Below are 18341 nucleotides of genomic sequence, written 5' to 3' on the forward strand. Positions count from 1 at the left end.
TGCGAGTGCAGCCTGGGTTATAAATAGTCTCAGCTAAATGTAAAACCATTACTTTATCATTATTTCACCACTGCTAACTCACACAGCTTTATGTCTTAAACACACACAGACATAGATTCATACACAGCTTGATCTACACACCAGATGCACACTGCATTCTGGTCATGTACATATATTTATATTCAGGATGACTCTGCAGGAGCACACACACATTTCCTACAACCTGTCTGTTTCTGTGCCAAGCGTGATCATCCACATCTCTCAGTGCTTATTGATGGCTTAAGCAAGCATGGGCATAAAATACAAGCTGTAATCAATCTGAGAGCCTGCAGGGACAGTTTCAGATTTGCATTCAGCTAAAAAGCTGCTCCCACTAATTTCTTTGATTCTTATCAAGAAATTTGGACTAATATGCTTCAGAAGGACATGCTCGTTGTATTTCTCATCTGTTTACTATACAGTGAATCTTTATTTGTCCTCAGAGAGCGACTGATGCACAGCAGTGAATCAGAAAAATATAAAACGAAGGACAAATTTAAGCTGAATGGAGGTTTTCCACCCATCTTCCAGCTGAGTCATAAGTTCAGATCAAGGGCAGCAAACTTCAATGGGGAAAAGGACAGGACTAGACTGATTGATAGGCAGCCTTTAGTTGTGTAAACTGTTTGCACCTTTAGGAAGCAGAGATTTGAAAATAGTAAGCAAAGAAAACATGGCTCAAATGTAGCGACAGAATTCTTCTTGTGCACTTGAAAACACTGATTAAGCTCAACATTTTGGACAATATTGGCAATATTAAACAAATCTGAAAATGTCCCACGGTAAGCCTACCTGAATCTGACATCCATACATTTATTTTGACCTCCCAAAATAGGCCATATTTGGAATGGACCCTGATGTATATATATATATATATATATATATATATAATATTATATTATATGAAGACAGACCCCATGATCAATTAGACCTTGTCCAAAATGTGGTTGACATGAGCAAACACCAAATAGAGAGAGAACGAATATGAGACAGCTGATTGTGTCCTTGGATGGCCTCGAGAGAGACACAAGAGGCCTGGTGCAATACAACAGTACACCGGCAATAAACTAGACAGGATGCTGCCAGACCTGATTACACTTAATACAATCTGGATAGTAGAAAAAGAATGGGCCTATCAAGATCACGACATTGCATGCTCTGAACGTCTGTCAGGCCTCTGCAAACTCTCAAAACTTTACTTTTACTTCCATACCCTCTTTAGATACCAAACTCAGCAGGGGGACAAGTGTTACAGGAAACGAAGGCCACAGACACAGACACATACTCACAAAATAGTGCAAAGTAGTGCAAAGTACAAACCAAAGTGAATATCTGGTGTTCGGTAGACGTAATGCTGTCATGTGCACTTAGTCTTACTTCCCTCTTTGGTGAACACTCCCTTTACTGCACGTGTTTACTGCATGTATGCACCCTGAACTACATCCAGACTCACATCAGCATTTATTACTACAACTCATTTTCATATCATGTTAGATTGTTGATCATTAAACACAATTTTAAGAAAAGCTGATAAGCTGATTAAAATATAACTTTGAAAATGGTTTCTTCAAGCTTCAGATAACAATTTCACTTCATCTTAATCTAACAGGTCAATTATACAAAGAGGAGCTGTTTTGTTGCTTTGCTCATTACACTATAAACCATTTGATGCAGAACAACTATCAGTTTATGGTTTAAAAAGACAGATTTCATTGAAAGTTAAATCTATGAGTCGTGTTATTTTTAAGTCTTCTATAACATATCCTGTGTAATTTCTGGTGTTTTTGCTTTTTCCATTTAAAATGTTGATTAATCTAAACAAGTGGTATGTAGAATAAGAATTATAACATCAGACTCGTCAAACATAACACTATAAACACAAAACCAATGCAATAAGGCCAGTTGTGGAAAGTAACAGTGCAATGGCTTAATTTATACAACTATTTATCCAAAGTGCTTTACAATGTGTCCGCTGCTCATTCACACAGTCACACACTGATGGCAGCAAGCAAAGTACCCAGGAGCAATTGACATGTAAACAGAAGGAGTCAAGGATCGACCCACCGACCTTCTGATAGTGGGCAACCTGCTGTACCTATTACCTACCTACCTAAATAACTAACTAACTACCTACCTACCTACCTACCTACCTACCTACCTACCTACCTAAATAATCTAATACAATTATATACATACAAAGGGCTTTACAGGAGAAAATAAGATCATCACTGAAAAAAGGCACATTAAAGATTATATATTGCCAGAGAATAATTACCTCTCTGAAAACAGCTGCCATGTGCTTTAACCCAAAAAAGGAAAAGTGTTACAGCTGATCATTAAAATATAATCATTTCATGGTGATACTGAAGTTATAATCACCTAAGTAAAGGGTTTGATAGCTTCTTTCAGCCCTCACACAAGTTAACACTACTGCTCCACCTAGCGGCCATATTGTGTTAAAGCAGACTTCACACTTTGATAGTGTGCTAATATCAAGCCGCCTGCAGAGGGCAGTGTAATATAACTGTGTAACAGTCAATAACATTAACTGGCAAGTGTGCTTTTAATTGTTTTTTTAGGTTTTTTTTTTAAATATCTAATTTAATTGACATGGATAAAATTATTAATTAATTAAAAATGTATAAAATGGTCATGCTTTACGGTAGTGATGTTTTAATTTAGTGTCAAAATAATTCAATGGACAAGAATATTGTAGAAACAGAGTGGAGATTTCCGGCACAAGGTCACCTACTTACAAGGTGCATGGAGGAGGAAAAAGTCTGTACCATTTTCTATATTTATTTTCTCCTCCTCCTATATATGATATTGTTTTATTGAATGTAAAAAAAAACATAATATAATATCTGGCACTTTGTTTTCCTCTGTTGTTCATACTTTTATTACGTTACTGCTTTGTGAGTTTAACTGTTGAAAATAAAGTTGTAAAAAAAAAAAAAAAAAAAAAAGGACAGCAGGCAGTTAACAGTTAACTGGTAAGTGGGCTTTTCCTCTCATTTTAATTAGCATTTTATTTATAACTGGCATGGATAAAATTACCAATAAAGGGTGTGGCTTTTCATTCATGGTTCAATTTAGCTGTTGCCAGTTTAACAGGCTTTGTAAAGTTCAACCCTATTAGCCCAGCGCTGCTAATTATCAACAGTTAGCTTAATTAAGACTATTAAAGTAGCTAAATGTGGTGAAGAAGCTCGTTAAAACTGGAAAGCTTTGTTGTTTCTCGGTCTGTGGTGGCTCCTTTTAGTTGTTTTAAACACCCTGTAACTTTTCCAAATGATGACATTAACGTTAGTCTTGAATGCAATTAGAAACTCTTCAAAGGTAATTCCAGTTTTATTAGTTATCAGTTAACTAGCCAAGTAAAATAGGGGGGCATTAATCACTAAATGTCAATGACAGCATACTATAAACATTAGCATAAATGTATTAGTGTTTTTAAGTGTTTTTAAGCTTGTTAAAGGTATAATAGTCATGGACGAAGAGTGATAAAAGGTTACAAAAATGTATTTGAAGTCGTCAGAGGTTATTATCACTGGCAAATGCTTTATAAAAGTGTGTCTCAAAGCTTTTTTGACTCAAAACAGAGCTTACCTGTTACTTCTCCTGCAAGTACACCTGGGTAATGCAGCTTACAGTTGTGGTCCTAAAGGCCCAAATAGCCTGCATAGAAAGCACCACAGAGAGGCCTGTAATATACTACGAAAAACTAACCCAAAATAATACCTATTAGGACTGTAGTTTGATAGTATTTTCATTATCAATCTGTATTCAGTGAATGGTTTAGCCCATTAAATGTTGGAAAATCATGGGAAAATGCCCTAATCAGTCCAAAACTCCCAAATATTACATTTACAATGATATTAAGGAGAGAAAAGAAGCAAATTCTGACATTTGCCAACCTAAAAACACTGAATGTTTAGTGTTATTGCCTGATAATTGTTTGTAATTCATTTTCTTTCAGTTGACTAATTAATTAACCACCCTTTTTATAGCACCAGTTAATGTCCACATGTACTAAACTCACCAAGATCTAGAGAGTCCAACATTAATTCAGCTCAAGGTTTTTTTTTGTCTATGCTCTCAGACATAAATATTTAACCTGGTTTTAGATCAAACTGAGTGCTGAAGGAATGTTTTAGGAAGGCTGTCTTACAGCTGAGATATGTTTTTCACGCTTTAGGCCAGAAATGAAGAATGTGTTGTCAGATCACGGACAGGTGAGGGAACAGGTGTGGGTACTGTATGCGTGTCCGACTTGACTTCACACAGGAGATGATTGAGAGATGCTTTTAATTTGACTGCTTATTGCTATTTTAGAGTCATTGATTTCTTTTTTTTTTTTTTTGCTTTTTACAGAAGAAGAAGAAGCAGAACAAAAGAGAGGAAGAGGAGTGTGGCAGAGAGTGAGTGTGTTTGACCTGCTGTTACTAGAAAGTACATTCTGGACTGTGTTATGTGTTAAAAGTATGCTAATTAGATGATGAACAGATAATTAATTAACAACTATTTTTGTCCCTTGTCAAATTAATATAGTGTAATAGAATTCACATTTTTTGGTTTCTTTAGTCTTGTATGAATGTAAGAGAGACAAAAACAAGACATTTGAAGACGTCACCTTCACCATTTTCTAACATTTTATAGATCAAATGATTTGTAGATTCAGTTAGAAACTAATCAACAGAGTGATAGTATGAGTTTTTGGGACAATAAGTGACATCTATAAATCTTTGTCTGTGCAAACTCTGAAGTGCAAATTTCTAATTACAGTGAGACGCAGACCAGCTTTGAAGCAAGTCCTTTTAAAATGAAAGCACGTCTCACAGCTCTTCTCCAGCACACCCTGCATTATTCATGTGGTGATGAAGGTATCCACTCACTTCTCAAGTACACATTTAATTAGTTTTATAGACTCAGAACAAAGATACTGAAGGCTTAATCTTTCCTTCAGTGATAATGAAAGTTAGCTGAATACGTTTGGTGGATCGAGTGTTTTAGCCACTCTGCCAGCGGTCAAGTATTATTTTATCAATCAAGTGTGTGTATGTGTGTGCATGTGAGTGTGTGTGTGTGTGTTTACTCCAAAGGCCGAGGGACAGCATCAGCATCTTCAGAGCGCTAACCAGGAAAAACTATTCTCAGATTCTTTGACTTGCACGCCCTGCAGATACTTGCTTGCACTCTTATCTGCTATTCATTATTGTGTTCTGTACAATATTTATTTGTACATATGTGTGTGTATGTGTGTGTGTGTGTGTGTGTGTGTGTGTACGCAGTTGTAAGCCTTGCATGTAGATCTTTAGCACACACACGCTTCATTCCTGCTGTGCTCACATGCTGCCCGCAGACCCTTAAAAAAAAAATCTTAATTTTTGTTTTTGAAAGTCAAGGTCTAAAAAAGGGCCTTAAATTGTCTGGAATTTGAGGAAAGCAAAGCATTAAATTTAATCTGCGGCAGACTGAATGAGCACATGTCTGCCTATTTGTTCAGTCCTTATATTTTGTTTATTTTTATATTTCACAACAATGACAATTTTCACTGTTTTATTTGGGTTTTAAATAGTTTAGACTCTGCTAAGTAGGTGGCAGCATGCCCTCTGTGGCAGTGCATCAAATTTTAACCCTGAAAAGGAATAACGTGTCTTTATTTTGATTTTTTCTTTTTTTTTTGAGGGAGGGGCGGGGCATGGAAATCATATTTTTATCTGTGGGGCATATGTGAAAGTTACTAAAAGTCAATGGGTGCATATATCTTCCTCCTTTTAGTACATATAGATCATCCTTCTTCTTTGATTATGCATAAATATTCAGTGTGACCAAGTTACACACAAACAACCCCCCTCTCCATCCACAAACAACCCCCCCCCCCCCCATCTCCATCTCCCTTGGGACTCCCACGAAAGTCTGGTGAGGTCTCCGATGCCAAAAAGCAGGAAGTCACAGCTGTGCTCATCCCCCTTTTCAGCATGTGTGAGAGCGAGAGTGTGTGTGTGCGTCTGTATTTGCATCTGTGTGTAGATCTGGGTCAGTGTGTGTGTGTGTGTGTGTGTGTGTGTGTTTAGTCCTATATATACATCTGTATTTGTGTGTCTGACGCTCTCCCATCCAGTTTATCTGGCCAGTATGACGCTATTTTCTATTCCCACTTCTTTGGTGCAAAAGTTTCCAGTGCCGTTAAATGCTAGTGAGAGAGAGAGAGAGAGGGAGAGAGAGAGAGAGAGGGAGAGAGAGCCTGGCTTATATAGCCTAATAAACACTGTGTGCCTGAGCTGTGTGTCTGTGTGTCATTGTGGCTAATAGCATAAGACTCGCTGCACTGGATCGCTCTGGTGGAAAGCTTTGCCTCCATACACACACACACAGACACACACACACACACACACACACACACACACACACACTCTGTCAACTTTCTCTCTATTATTGTTTCTGCTTCTCCCTCTTTTACTCTCTATTTCATCACTTTCTCTTTCTTGCCGCTCCTCCTTTATCTATCGGTCTTGTTTCTATCTGTCTATACACTATATGGCCAAAATAACATGGTCACCCACACCACACACAATGCTTGAGGCTGTTTTTCATGTTTTGGTGTTGGATCTTTAGCTCCAATTGAAGGACATCTTAATGCCACAACATACAGATATTGGAGAAAGCAGCGAGCTCCCAACATTACAATTACCTCTGTGCACAAAGAGCATGAAATGTTTTTCCCAGATTGGTGTGGAAGAACTCCACTGGCCCTGCGCAGAGCCGTGGCTTCAACCACATCCAACACCTCTGGGTTGAATTGAAACACTGAATGTGAGCCAGGGCTTATCGTCCAGCATCGCTACTCGACCTCAGTAACGCTGTTGTGGCTCAGTGGGAGCAAAGACCTGCAGCCCGAGTCCCAAATCTTATGGAAAGACCTCCCAGAAGAGTAGAGGCTTTTCTGGCAGCATATTAAAGCCTATAGCTTTTGAACAACATTCACATATGGGGGCAGGTATTCACATATTGGCCATGTCGCCTGTCTCTCTTTTATTCTCATTGCTTTCTACTTTGCACCCCTCACTACTTCTTTTTCTCTCCTTCTATATCTCAGGGACTCTTTAATTCCTTCTTCTTCACGAGCCCGTGCTTCTCTTTGCTGTAAATCTCAAGCCTTTGCTTTAATAGGCGCAGTGTGCCTCTGTAACACCAACTGCCTTTGTTTTGGTTACAGATAAAATCACTGAAGGAAAACACGTCAGCAGAGAGAGACAGAGACAGAGAGAGAGGGAGAGAGAGAGAGAAGGAGAAAGAGGGAGAGGCTATAGGAGACTGAAGAGATGAAGAAAAACAGCGCAGTGAAAGAGTGTGTGTGAATCCCTGTGGTGCAGGAAGAAATAGACAAATCAGAGGGTAAGACGGGGCAGTTCTTCCCTCCCGTTTTCCTCGAACAAGATACACAGAGAGAAAGAGAAGAGGAAGTGATAGCTACTAAAAGAGTGATGACTTGATGAAGCACATATCCAGAGCAGGCTGGATATGTGCTTCCTTACTCATGAGGCACAGATTGAGATTTCAGTCCTTCCTCTCAGCTCTGCCAAACTTTGCATCTGTCTGACGTTATTTCTTTAATCTTGTCTGAGTTTGTAATCTGGCTTTATCTTTTTTTTTTTTTGGTCGCTCCTCCCTTTATCCCACCTTTCATTCTCACTTTGTTTGATCTCGTCCTGATGCTATCTCCTCCGCACGGTGAGCGTGGACATATGGAGTTGATCACTGCGCCTGTTGCTGATGTTTTCTTTGGGAATGTTGACAAGTTGACAGGCAAGGCGCTGCACTGACATCAAACCTCACTCCACTGTCAGGACGAGAGAGATACAGAGAGAGAGAGAGAGAGAAGAGGTGGGGAGCAAAGGGGGGGAGGGTGAGAGACAGAAAGAGATAGGGAGAGAGGGGGAGGTGAGAGAAAAGGAGGAGGAGAGATGAAGGGGAAAAAATATGACTTCACGACCACGACTGCACTGCCCCCTTTTTTCCCCTCAGCCTCTCTCTGTCTCCCAACTTTATTCCTCCCTCCCTCCTCCTCCTCCTCTGTGTGTTTTTTTTAAATGATTTTGGGAGAAGAGGGGAACAAGCATTCGGAGCTTGGCTGACGGTGCAGGCAGGAGCGTCACACAGGCAAACAGGAGCCTGAGGGGCAGCACACTGGGACTGAAGAGGACTGAAGAAGCTTGGGGTGGTTTTGGATCTGATGCACAGAACTAGAAGATTGACTGACAGACAACAGAGGGGGAGCAGTAGTAGAAAGAAAGGACATACAGATTGATATAGACTCACACAAATCTTTAAACAATATCATTTCAGACAGATTGTATGAAAACCTGCAAAGAAAAAGCCAGATTAGATATTTATTTTTGTAGAAAAGATAGAGAACAAGCCCTGAACATTTTTTCCAAAGAGGACCAGAGTTTCTTCCACTGGAGAGAGAAAGAAGCAGATGGACAGAGGCACATTTTGAATGAAAAGAGAAGAATCCTCATCTTCTTGCAGAAATGCTTTTGAGGAACTCTACAGTGAGCTGTGACTGTCTGCTATGGTCCCAGCAGGCGTAGGAAACATTTATCCTTACTAACTTCTCTCCAGAAGAGGATCCACATTGTCTTCTTTTTTTTGTTTTTTCTACACAGTCCTTCTTCAGTGCACGTGTTGTGCTGATTGTCACTATGCTTCCACAAAGGTACACATCATTATGGACTTCTTGCTTTCTGATCTTGTGCATCCTGGATATATGGACCACAGCCTGGCCAGCTCAAGAGCAATCCCAACCCCAGCTGCAGTCTCGCCGCTCCAGGCAAATGTCACCCCTCACCTCCTCCTCGTCGGCGGGCAACCTGTCAGAGAGCGCTGAGAGCAAAGTGGAGCGCCTCGGCCAGGCGTTCAAGCGAAACGTCCGCGAACTACGTGAGAAAAGCTCCTGCTTGGACCTGGTCTTCCTGGTGGATGAGTCGTCCAGCGTGGGGGCCAATAACTTCCTCAGTGAGCTGAGGTTTGTACGCAAGATGCTGTCTGACTTTCCTGTCGCACCAGAGGACACTCGAGTGGCGTTGGTTACCTTCTCATCCAAGACCCATGTAGTGACGCGAGTGGACCACATCTCTGCGCCCAAGTCCCACCAGCACAAGTGTTCCCTGTTCAACCAGGAGATTCCAGCCATCAACTACAGAGGAGGGGGCACCTACACGAAAGGAGCCTTCCAGAGGGCAGCGGTGAGTCAGACTAAGAGATAAAGTGAAAGTGGCTCTGATGTTGATGCCAGAGAAGCATGTGTGTCAGTCTGTGCATCTAAACCTGCATCCATTTGTGTGTATAAGTTTCTTTTAAATTCTAGTTACTTAATTTCTTTGCACCCTCATATTGAGCCTGACCTAGCTTTTTTTACTGAACCTCTTTTCTGTATGTGTAACTAGACACAGGATCTGTGTGTGGTGTGTGTATGTGTGTGCGTCAGTGAGTCTTAAGCCTACTGTGTGTGCAGGGAGTGATTGTGGCTCACGCTGATGTTAATGAGGCCCTGCGTGGCCTTGCTGCTGCTTCCTCTAAATTACACACCAGCAGGTAGTGAGGGGAAGCCGCTAATTGTTCAGGAGTTTCCAGTGATAAAAATACCTTAAGGAGTGAGCACATGAACGCACTGACACACACACACACACACACACACACACACACACATGCATACACATAGGACTGTAATGTATATACACATGGCTCTAATGTTACCTGAATGGAGCAATACTGAGAGGTAGGTTTTAAAAAGGGGTACAGAAAGCAAGACACATATGAGTCAAGAATTAAGGTCAAGATGTATGTGATGCGTGGGCAGTGTGTTGTATATTAAACTTTGTGGTCTAATATGAATTGCTTCAGACTTACTGATAAGGTTTTGTCCAGTACTCCTCATGCTTTACTTCATTATTCCTGACAGTTTTGGCTCTTAACAGAAGCATTACAGGTCTCAAAATGACTCTGTTGTGGAGTTAAGGATTGCGGGGTTACGCGGGGTTACGCAGGGTCAAAATGTTAGCTTGTTTATGGTTTGTTGATTTGAGATGCCTGACGTCCAACCACACACACTCAGACACACACACACACACACACACACACACACCAGCACAGAGGACATATGGCACAGTTCATTTGTCAAGTCCAAACAGCCCAGCTGTAAAAACCGTGTTGGTGGTATAGGAGCTGGTCCTGTGTAAACACACACACCTCTACTCATGCCTCAGACCTGCCTTCAGTTTGGAGCTTTGTGAGGCTCTTCTGACAAAATTCAGGTGCTTTTTGGGGGTCTATGAAATGCTGCAAGCTTCCTTTTTGCTTGTCACACTATTACAGTCTGCTGATGCAAAAACCAACCATCCAGAAGGCCAAATGGCTTACATCATGGCATGGTGACAAAAATACAAAATAGATCTTATGTCTGGGTGCAGGGGAAATCTCACACAATCACAATCACACGATCAAACAGAGGTTATCGCTGTCCAAATGGCTTGTAACTGAAAGTCTTTGACGTGCTGTTAATCAATAATCATTACAAGGCAAATTACTCGGTTTAAGTACTAATTTATGTTTCTTCAGCTTAAAAGCTAAATCATTTTGTTGCTACAGTACTAACTACTGTATATATCATAGAAAAAATAACATGTCAACCTAGTTTAGCAGACAAAAGATAGGTAGGCTAAGTTTTGGCATGTTTACCCTCCCCTCCATCACTGTTTCAAGCTAATAGCCTTGGACCATATCCTCCTGCTTAGCACTGAAAGCTTGGCCCTCAGGACAGGTTTTAAGCTCGCCCTCCTTAGTTAAGTGCTGATAAGGAGACTTCTGGCCGTGTCCCAGCTACTAAAGACCACAACAATACCAAGAAAAGGCTTTCTGGTGGGACATGAGTGCCTTATCGTTATTCACAAACACTCTGAATGTTTTGGGTGATTTATCAAGTGATGCAGTAGCCTAAATTATCCAAAGATGGCTTTAAAAAAATAAAACCAGCACGTACTGCTCAGGCTCTTAACTTTGGCTTCCAAATACTCGATTTCACTGTATTCACTCGCTAGAGCCAACAATCAGTCTTAGTCGTTTTGGTATATATTGTGAGATAATGTGCATTGCAGTTTAGGTTTCCCCATATTTCTTTCCAGTGTGCCATCTGCAAGGTGAGAGTCCGTAGGCCGACTTGATCGATGTGTGAGTAACTGGTGAGCTATGTGCAGCCTACACAGATTTGTTGGAAAGATAGATGAGCCTAGCAGATACAGACGCAGACGTTGCAAGTTTAACCAGCGTGCTCGAAACCGCCCCACACCTGACGGATCGAGTCTGATCGAGGAAGAGATGCTGTAAAAAAGAAAAAAAAAACAAAACAAAAAGCAAACAAAAACTGTGATTAATTGCCTAATCTCGTTACTTATCGTGTTAATCTAACTGGAAAGTGAAGAAAAAAGGAGTGCTTGTCATCTCTTTCCGTTAGCTACATAAACGATGGGTCCGCTAACACTAATCTACAGAGCGCATATCCGACTGTCACCGTGTGCCAACTGAACTGAACTGTCGGGCAAACCGCCTCAATGTATGACTGTGTAGAATTGGTGAATTTTGCGGTGTGCGAGCGCATGTAATCAGTCATTTCGTGCTTTTGCCTGTACACGTGCCTCCATGTGTTTATGCTTCTGTGTATTCATCTAAGGGAAAATTAAGGGTGTGTGCGAGCGTGTGTGTGTGTGTTTAAGTGTGTTTGTGCACATCAGAGAGGAAGAAACGGTGAAAGTAAAAGAGAGAGAGAGAGAGAGAGAGAAAAGGGAGAGAGGATAATTGATAATTGCAGTATAATAATAATAATGCCATATTTTAGTCCCTTGGCTGGTCTTGGCTGTTGTGAGAGCTGTAGAAAGCTGGGATCCATTAAGAGAAACATTTTTCCACCAGCCGTGCATGTAGAGACAGGGCTCTCCTCCAGCTCTCTTTGTCTCTGTCTGTCTGCTGTCTCTCTTCTCACCTAATACATCATAGGTTTCAAGCATCAGTGTATATCACTTTAGTAATGATTTCTCTTCTGATTTATATATATATGTTTTTGCTTAGTTTATAGAAAGATTGCATTAAGTGTCGAACTAAAGAATTTAAACAAACACAAAAATTCCAAATAAGCAGACATCATAGATATCCTTATAGTGAGTAAAGGGCTTTAGGCTGTTTTTCGACACATATGTCACACATAGGTTTTTACAATGAGTCATGTGACCAGGTCTAATGTGTTCATAGCTGCTCTGAACGGCCACACTCGAAGGCGGGATGGGAAAGCCCTCTGTTACAGAAAGAGGTGACACATGATGAATCATAGAAATGAGGATATGGCGCACACTTCTTGGTCAGTCTGTCCTCGTGTATTTCTGGTGTTGTTCTTGGTTGTACTCATGAAAAGTGATGGAAGTAGTTGTGTGAAGAATATCGTAAAAAAAACTTGGGAGATCAGTCGAGCCTCCGCGTACTTTCACACCTCTGCAAATCTGGCTACTCGATGTGTAAAGTTGGGCACGATTGTTGGATTGTCAGTTTCGGAAAGTTACAGAACTATCTGACCAGTCTTTCTCAATTCTGCGGTAAATAAATTCGGATAGTTACATGATCTGAAAAGGAATTCTTTTGAAGTGTATCGAGGACTCTCAGTTTGTGCATCACTTGAACAAAAAACACATGTAAGCTAATATGACACCTCTTCAATGATAGAAACACACTTTGCTACACATTTCTCAAAGTATAATGTTGCATAATGTTGATTTTAGAAAGTTTTTGAGAACTTTCCAAAATAAAATGATATATATTTCACAAGTGCATTGATTTAGATAAGGAAACAAATTAAAGGTACATTAACAAAACTAACTGACTTAGCATTCAAAGCTCTTAAAAAGCACTCAAAGTCATTCTCTACTGATATAAATGACCGTATCAGAGCTGCATCTGTGTGTGAAATACCGTAGATGAGGGTAAATGTGATATACCATGAGTCTGTTAAGATTTCTGCACTGTATCCTGATGATTCACGGCGCCTCATTTCAGGATCTGTGTCTCCTCAGCCTCACATCAGACATGACCTGGTAGCTGATGACATCACTCGCCTTGTAGTTTTCCAGCACTTTCCTGACCTCTTTAAAAAAAAAAAAAGAGCTGACTGATAACTTTCACTAAATGCTTTCAGACCCTTGAGGAACAGGAGAGAAATAGTTCACATCACCTTCTACAAACTGAATCGTGTTCACTTTGCCTCAACTGATTTTAATTGCTCTGCAAAAGTCAATCCATTTTCCTGCAGCTTTTTAAGCATTTGATTTATTTTCAATGTATTTGCCTTGTCCGTGGCCAAATATCCTCTAGGCAGTATGGCTCAAAGCTTTTCATTTTATTCTATCGGTTGCTTGTTATCTTGTTGATTCAGGAATTATAGCTTTTTCCATTGTTGCTTTTATAATAAGTTTCTTTGGATACGAGTGTCAGCCATAAAAATACAGGGAGAGAAATGACTATAGCCGTAAAAGCCAGTTAAAAATCCCCGCCATCACTTGTTTTTTGTCTGATCGTTTATCCTGAAGAATTTGCGTTCTTCTTGGTTCTTTGGGTTGCCATGCGTTGCCAGATAAAACCCCCTCTCGCTCTGTGCAGGCAGGCCCGGCTTTGGCAAAGAAACGCCGAGCACTAAACTGGACTTGGCGGCCTCACCGTGTCAATCTGCCTTCATAGTTGCATAAGACACAGACAGATTGGCAGCATGTGAAGAGAGATGACGAGAGAAAAGAAGTGGGAGAAAGATGGAAGAATGACAGGAAAAAAAAAGCAGAAGAAAGAGGGGAAAGTCCAGGGATTGAGAGAAAGAATGTGGCTCTTTCTGGTGGTTATTCCCAATAATGTTTTTACCTGACTTATAGTGAGGCTCTTCTTGAATCTGGGTCAGAACAGATATTGGAGTAGTTTACTGGCCTTATAATAAAAGGAGCTTTCTGCTCAGCCAGCCTGTGGTGTTTCTGGGACTGAAATCTGTATAAGTTGGACTAGCAGGTGGGTTATTTTCCTGTGTTTCTTCAGCGAAAAGTTCCAATGACTCCTAATGTGCCTGACACACCAGCAAAACACACACTTTCACGCTCATTATTCACACACAAACTCATACAAACATGGAGCAGCTGCTTGTCTTTACATGGTTGTCATATATACTATAAGGCAGAGTGGTCACCATTATAGACAGTAAAGTGAGTGAATGCATGAGAATATACTGTACGTCTTTGATTTATAGACATAATGTATATCTGCAGTATATCTCTAAATGTGTAAAGTCAACCTAAATCTTGCAAGCTCAGTTTTAGTTCTGCAGAAGAAGAAGTCCTGAGCACACTTTGAAGCTGACTCACCAACTCTCAAACACCATAAACACGTTCTTAAATTTAAACAACCATTGTGGATGTAAAATGAAAAATAATTCCGCAACCGCAAAGTGTGTTTCTCACCTCATGTTGTTTAGAAAGAGATTTTTTTGTGTGTGTGTGTGTGTATGCTCGATATAGCAGAGATGTGACAACTTGGCAAGTATAACCATTGTGTTATTCTAGTTTTTTTAAAAAAAATCAAAGCCAAAGGCAACAATTGTGGAGTGAAGTGTACAAATAATCAAAGTTAATGTTTCAGAGACAGAGAACACTTGTCAGTCACATGTCTCGCAGCCCTACTCTATGTACGATGACGCCCGTCTCTATTGAACCTCGCCAGACCACAATAGGCAAATCAAATATTGTGGCTTGAGTTCATGAGGCCTCCGTCTCATGCCAGTGAGTCAGCGCAATTTCTCCCATTCCTCCCATTTCTTCGCCTCTCCATCATTTTCTCCTTCAGAGCCGTAGACCTCCCCAGTAGTCTGTCAGGCGGTGGAACATCATTGTCGTCCAGGTTTGATGCATTACAGCTAAAATATGCTGTGTTGTTTTTCAAAACATTGTCTATCAGATTAAATTAGGCTTGTGTAAGTCGCTTATATTTGTCCTGTGGAGATGTACTGCACTGTGGGGATTTTTGAAGCACACACACACACACACACAAACACACACACACACGATGTTAATGTTTAAGAGTCTGTGCCTTTGCATGCATTTCTCAATAGGCAGTAATGAGATGTAGAGCTCTACAAATTAAGAGGGGAAATGAACACCATTCATCAACTGAATGCTGGAAAATTTTGTCTACGGGTGGGTGATTTTCAGGGGCCGTTTTATTCTGAAAAATATATTTGCTCACTGGAGCGTTTTTTTTAATTTTGTTGGGTGAGTCATGGAGCAAACTTCGACCAAGTTAAAGAAATCTCACTGGCTTTTTTGTTGTTGATAAATCTGAGCTCAACTCACAGTGTAAGAGGTTTGTAAGTGAAACTGAGCAGAGACAGCATGGTGGGGGGCCTCTTCCAGAAAAGTATAAACTTATTCCTCTGTATACTTCTCTAGAATAAATGTACAACTGCCGCTCAAAGGGAAAGAGGCGACTACAGTTTCTGTGAGAGAGCCAATGCAAACGAGTGCAACAAATGAAAGCAAGGTGCACCTCTTTGATCCGGTACCCAAAGCAGGACCCAGCCATGATAAGCTGATAAGAAAAGACTCTGTTTCCTGTCTGTGCAACTGCCACTTCCCGTCATCTCGCCCCTTAATCATTTCCTCCCACTCAGTCCGTCTGCTTCTTCCCTCTACTAACCCCCTCCTCCTCCTCCTCCTCCTCCTCCTCATCCTCAGTATCAGAGGATCCCCAGCATGGATGGAGCAGACAGGCTGCTTCACCTAATAGCTAGAAAGGACATGATAAGACCGAAGCCAGACAGGAACGTCCACAGACACCAGACAACAGATTTAAATATTTAGAGTCTGCAGCGGGATGTTGGCCATTACCGTTACTGTATTTATCACCTCATATATCAGCAAAAATCACTAATCAGGTTGATGCACGCTTGTTTGACCCAAATCAATTCAATTTTGTCCCAAATCTAATCTGTTACCTGAGATTCAAGGTCTGAGTTTTATAGATGATAATGTAATTTGGGCTGCAGGCAGATATCTTAATTTAACTCTTGACTTCAGTAGTGACCCATAACATGCTTTTTGTGCTTAACTTTCATTTAATAAACTCTAATTTCAAAATAGTGTATCCTCAAGTCCACTCTTTGCACATACACACACACACACACACACACACACACACACACACACACGCTGGTGCTTACCTGGCACTTATGCTCAGGGCGTAGTTGGAAAGTTATTCAGACTCTGTCATGGTGATCGACACAATAGACTCAACATGACTGTGTGTGTATTAGTGTGTATACGTGTCTGTCTGTGTGTATTTTTAGGGGTTTAGGAGGAAGAAATGCATTAGTCTCGGGTTCTGGTCCTTTGGGCCTCTTCATACTGAATCACTCTGACAGAAATATTCTCCATTCTCTTCTTTCATAAGTTTGTCCATCAACCTCAAATATGCTTTACTGAGAGGCCTGTTGGAGCATTTTTCCCACAAAATGCTTTGACCATCTTTTGTCAGTATCGTCAACAACAATATTTCTTTTGGGAGGAGAGGAAACGGACGGTTTATAAGTGATTTTTCAACTTTGCTTTGGCTTTTCATGGAATGAGCTGTGATTCAGGAATCCTAAAACTATCGACATCATTTAACATCAGTGATAGCTTATGGTAGCTCATAGTTACATTTGGGTTGACTCTTTTATCTTTAATCCCCCCACCCACCTTCTTTATATTACTCCATCCATCATTTCCTTTGTATATTTTGAAGATATTGCTTAAGTCGGTACCTTACTTTACTGATGTTTTCTTCATGAATCATTTAGTCTGGTAATACTCAGAAAATACAGAAAAATGCAACCAACAATTCAAAATCTGAAGATATTTGGTTTAAAAGTGAGTGAAAACAAGCAAACTTCAACATTTGAGAAGCTGGAACCAGATGACTGTCAAACGACTGTCATTATAGTTGCCAGTTCATTTAATTTGAATGACAAATCAATCAATCGAGTTATTGTTTCAGCTCTACTTGCTTAGTCGACATAAAAGTCAACTTTTACTTCACGCTCGCTGAACTACTGCTGCATGTGGTCTCCATTCCTAAGAAAAATCATCAAAATCAGATTAAGCTTTCTGCTGACACAGTGCATTTGCTGCTTGAGAGATATTTTGTTATACAGTCCGTTTATTTTTACAGCGTCTTTACATTAAAGATAAATGCTGTCATAACTAACCGTCCATGAATTCAGGATGCATACAGTCTGCCCTCTACAATAGTTACTCCGCTCCGTCTTGCCATGTCTAATTGTATGGACAATATTTGGCTTTGTTATTTAACGGCGGCCTGTGCACTCCTGTTCCTTTTCTCGTCTCACTCCTCTCACCCCTGCCCTCCTCTCTGAAATGGATACTGAGTATTTTCCAGAAACGGGGGCCTACTTTCCGACCTCTGAACGTCTAGAAGGACCCTGAGGCCTCCTCATTCATCGCTATCTCTCTCTCTCAGACACACACAAAAACAGGTCAGATTGCTCTCAAGTTCCCTGTGAGGCAAAACTACGCTATTATTTAAATTCAGATATAAGGTAGTAGTAGCAGTAATTTGACTAGATGTCAGATTATCTATAATTGTATTTAGGATGCATATCTTTGCAGGTGTGGTCAACAGATGTGTTTCAATTCACCCATCCATTCTCTAGCTGTCACCCTGCATAACCTGGAAGCCTTTGAATTCCCCGACTATCACATATCTGCGGAGAAGTGTTGACAGACAGCCAGGTAGGGCAGAGATACACAGGCTGTGAGGTCAGCTGAGTTCAGTAGTCATTGCAGCGGGTGCATCTGCAGCTCACTATAGTGTCGAAAGACCTTTGGGAGGCTGAACGAGGCCCAAATATGTGCAGCCTGTCAGAAAACTGGGCACTGGATGCTCACAAGGATCTCTTTGAAATAGTCCCAGCGGTTGGGGGAAATGAAATTCAGCATGTGGCCTGCTCTAATCTTTCCAGTCAGATCTATCAGTGAAGTAAATGACAAGTTCTTAGAAGAGTTGCTCTGTGATGAGAATACAGAGCAACTTGATCGTGAATGTGTCATTTTGTCATTAAAGAACTTAATTACAGGAAGTGCTAATGTATACAACGCTAAGCATAAACCATTTTGTTAGAGATTTTCCAAGCGGTGGATATCTCATTTAGAACAAAAATCTCCAGTTAG

The 18341-nt window shown here is 40.6% G+C and overlaps 1 protein-coding gene across 1 annotated transcript in view; it reads left to right on the forward strand.

The window, feature by feature from the left end:
• Positions 1-8747: 8747 nt before the first annotated feature.
• Positions 8748-18341, forward strand: part of svep1 (sushi, von Willebrand factor type A, EGF and pentraxin domain containing 1) — a 104239-nt gene continuing 94645 nt past the window's right edge. The window contains exon 1 of the mRNA XM_053342908.1: positions 8748-9290. Within this exon, the coding sequence (XP_053198883.1) occupies positions 8748-9290 (543 nt within the window). The remainder of the gene's footprint in view (positions 9291-18341) is intronic.

Source organism: Scomber japonicus, chromosome 22 (assembly GCF_027409825.1).
Source record: "Scomber japonicus isolate fScoJap1 chromosome 22, fScoJap1.pri, whole genome shotgun sequence".
Lineage (NCBI taxonomy): Eukaryota > Metazoa > Chordata > Actinopteri > Scombriformes > Scombridae > Scomber > Scomber japonicus.